A 3,694-nucleotide genomic window follows, 5' to 3' on the forward strand; every position below is an offset into this window, starting at 1 on the left:
TTTCTGCTTAAAATAAAATAACTAAGCGAATGGTATTTAATAACAAAATAATTTCCTCTAAAAGGAAAGTCCTAACATCGAATCATAATAAGTAGCCACTTCAAGATCATCCATATTCCTAGTAACATATTCTTTGAACAAACTGCATATCTTTTTGATTAAATTTATTGATCATTTTGGCCTTTACATAGATCACTAATTTAATCTTTTTTGAGGTTCCTAATAAGAAATATAAAAAAATAATAATCCATCGTTATTGTAATTTTATTTTTAATTAACGAGCTTTGTCGTACTTATGACAAACTGCATTCGTGTTTCATTTTAAACTATCTATAATTATTATTATATAACAATAAGCTTAGGAGAATTTAATTACAAACAAAACGCTTATATTTTGAACGACATATCGCCATGTTTGTATTGAGTTGGCTGAATGAAAAAGCCACCATGTCAAATTATCGTCAATCATTTGTTTTTGCATGACCTTTCAAAGGTGTAAAGCATTCCTCATATTATTAATATGATGCTAGGTATAGGATTTCCATATTTCCAGCCAAAGCACCATGTATTTCGGTTTGTCGTAATTAAGTTGACATTAAAAGTCTTTAACAACTTGTTCATCTCCCGATGCTGAACTACAGCATTTATTTTTCCTTTTAGGGTTTTCGAGAAACATTTGGTGGATTTCAGGTTTCCCCAAATATATATGTATCCCTTCTCCGCCAAGTACGAGAAGAATTAGAAACACAAAGTAATTTTATGAAAATTAAATAGTGCTTGATTAGGTTTGAGCCCGCAATCCCCGTTTAAGATTATCTTGATCTAACGTCAGCTCTGGCTAAAGGTATTGGGTAGCGATAGCAATCCAGGCTTTTCTAAAACTACTCTTAATATTAACTTTTTGTACACCATTCACATAAATTTTTTCCTTAAAATCCTAAGAACCACAGCATTTGAACTTATCTCAGGGTACCTTTATCAGATCATTGCGATCTGTGGTTTAGTTGAGGTATAATATATGAGGTAACAAAGAAACAGATAATTAAGCTACAATATCGTTGTTATAAATCGCTGCGTCCTCAGCGTCCACTGCACGATTTGTGAACTCGAAATTCGTACTCCTTTCTAGCTTCAGAACCTCGCTTCGAACCAGCATTATTAGATACGCCTGACTAACTGAAACGAATTAAGTTTATTAGGTTAATTAGAATAAATATATAACTATAGCCTATTCCAATCGAAGTAGGAATAAAGATAAACAAACCTTAGATTTGCTTATTTCATGCGATTTGCTGATACTTTACTCCTCTTATGGTTGGAATAGAGTATGGAGATAATATCATTACATATAATTACTTTAAAAAATTGTTAATTAAATAAATAGCAATAACCAGTATAACCTAATAATAGCAATAAAAGTAAAACAAATTTCTATATATTATAATTAATATATAATATATTATAATTATCTGTAAATATGATCATTTACATATTTCGATAGCATGAAAACTTATTAAAAATAAATAACTTATTATTCATGACCTAATTTAGGATATTATATTTTTTGCCTTGTTAATATACTTTATATACTATTGCACGTAAAGATATATTGAAAATGATAAATACGTTTACACAATCGATATACAATCTCTCCAGGTTTATCGAATCTTAATTATTTCGTATATAACAAACAATGCATACATCAGATTAATATAATTGAGATGAAATAGAAATTGATAATGTGATCAGTCTTTTATCAAAACGTACCCACAATCTCGGTTTATATAAAATAGTAAAACGAAAAATAATATGTAATTTATAGTATATGTACTCACTTGTGACCCAGAAGAATATCGACCAAATATACATCAAGATATACGCGATAATAGTGATGTACTGGCGGGTAAAATTGAAGTCACATGCCACGTAGACGGTGAAACAGAAGAAACCAAATATATATAAACACAAAGCAACCATTGCTTCTTTATAAAACCACTTCATTTTTCTATAATCTTTCTGTAAACGAACAAAAATTATTTGAAATACTATAAAAATAGTGTTGCTATTTATATATAGTAACAGTTTATATGTATTACTTTTCTTTGAAAATAGCTTCACAGATAATTAAAAATTAAATATTTGCTGTTAAAATACTCTTTCAAATTGAAAAACAGCTGCTAAAGTATCGCGGCATTACTTAAAGACTTCTGTCAAAATTGGTTTTGAAATTCGAAAAAGGAAGAAAGAATTGCTTATAACACTCTAAACAACATTTATAGCTGAAGACGTTAATATTTAGAATGAAATAGCTGAATGGTAGCAACCGAAATAATCACATGCTGCCATATTTTAAGGTAAGGTTATATATACATATGCAACTTACCGTATGAGCACTGACGATGAATATTATGTGAAAAGCAATATCTACACATAAAAAAATTGAAAATAGGATTGAGCTTATGACTGTGGTCACCCTAACGGGGTAGTATAAGTGCATAAGGTTTGCTACTAGAAGACATATGAAGTGGACCAAAAGCAGTAAGCTGAATATCTGCAACAATACAAATATATATATATATATCGTTAGTCTTACTGCGTGTTTTTTTCTTATTTCAAATATGTAGTAGAACTGCTAAATGGGTCGTCCGATGGTAATTTGGCGCAGTGAGAAATATCCATCGCCAAAGCACCCTCAACCTTGTGAACTAAGATGTCATATAGCCTATTCCAATGGAAGTAGGAAAAAAGCTAAACAAACATTTCATGCGATTTACTAATAACTCAACTACATATATGCACTACTAAGAGTTTATGATTAATGTATTCGTATTTATACTACAATACTACTTATTCCACTTTAATTTTATTTCCAAAATTCCGATAACAGTTTCGTCGACATTCAAAACGTAATTTTTTCGTAAATCCATCGTGAATATCACAGATTAATCAAGCTCTCGACCAATGACATCGCGTCAATTTCTTGTCAAATGTTGATTTTTGGCTTTTTCCTATTATGGTTGGAATAGAGTATATTTGTGCCTGTAGTTACACTGGCTCTTTCATCCTTTATACAAACAATATCAATGAATATTATTACATTTTATAGTATCGCTTGTATTTTTATATAATATATTGACGACAATTAATTTAACAGTGCTTCTGCTCCGCCGGAGACTGTTCGTTAATTTACCGATATTAGTTATACATTCATTCAGTATTAATATTATTCTCATCACTTATATAGTAACTAAGTATTAATAGTGCTTTGTATTGATAATAAAAAAAAACTAAGAAAAATACTTACTAATTTCACATAAGTCCACACAAGTAATCCAAGCCTGAGAGGAAAGCAAAAACAACATCTAGCAAATTCTGGAATTTCACACTTCATTTTTATATTTAAAAATGAATATAGAAAATATTTAAATTTCGAACATCAATTATATTTTTTATGGAACGACTTCTTCCTATAACGTTTTATTATTTACAATCAGTTGTGTTGTGTGATCGCGTTACTTCTGACCCAAAGCTGACATTAGCATCATTTATAAAGATAAATTTATCGGCTTATAATTGCTTTATTTATTTATAATATGTAGCTTTGTAAAAACATGTAATAGTTTGTGGAAATAAAAACAAATAACAAATGCGGGAATTCATTCTAAAATATAATTAAGCATTGGAAGTTATCTTT

General features: G+C 29.3%; 1 protein-coding gene across 1 annotated transcript; it reads right to left on the reverse strand.

Annotated features, from left to right (window-relative positions):
* Positions 1-333: 333 nt before the first annotated feature.
* LOC113396913 (uncharacterized) lies at positions 334-3,487 on the reverse strand. Its single transcript, XM_026634993.2, has 4 exons — positions 3,305-3,487; positions 2,384-2,551; positions 1,836-2,016; positions 334-1,176 (listed from the first exon to the last, which is right to left on the reverse strand). The coding sequence occupies exons 1-4, from the start codon at positions 3,389-3,391 to the stop codon at positions 1,043-1,045; spliced, it is 570 nt and encodes a 189-aa protein (XP_026490778.2). The 5' UTR covers positions 3,392-3,487; the 3' UTR covers positions 334-1,042.
* Positions 3,488-3,694: the final 207 nt, after the last annotated feature.

The sequence above is a fragment of the Vanessa tameamea genome, chromosome 15 (genome assembly GCF_037043105.1).
Source record: "Vanessa tameamea isolate UH-Manoa-2023 chromosome 15, ilVanTame1 primary haplotype, whole genome shotgun sequence".
Lineage (NCBI taxonomy): Eukaryota > Metazoa > Arthropoda > Insecta > Lepidoptera > Nymphalidae > Vanessa > Vanessa tameamea.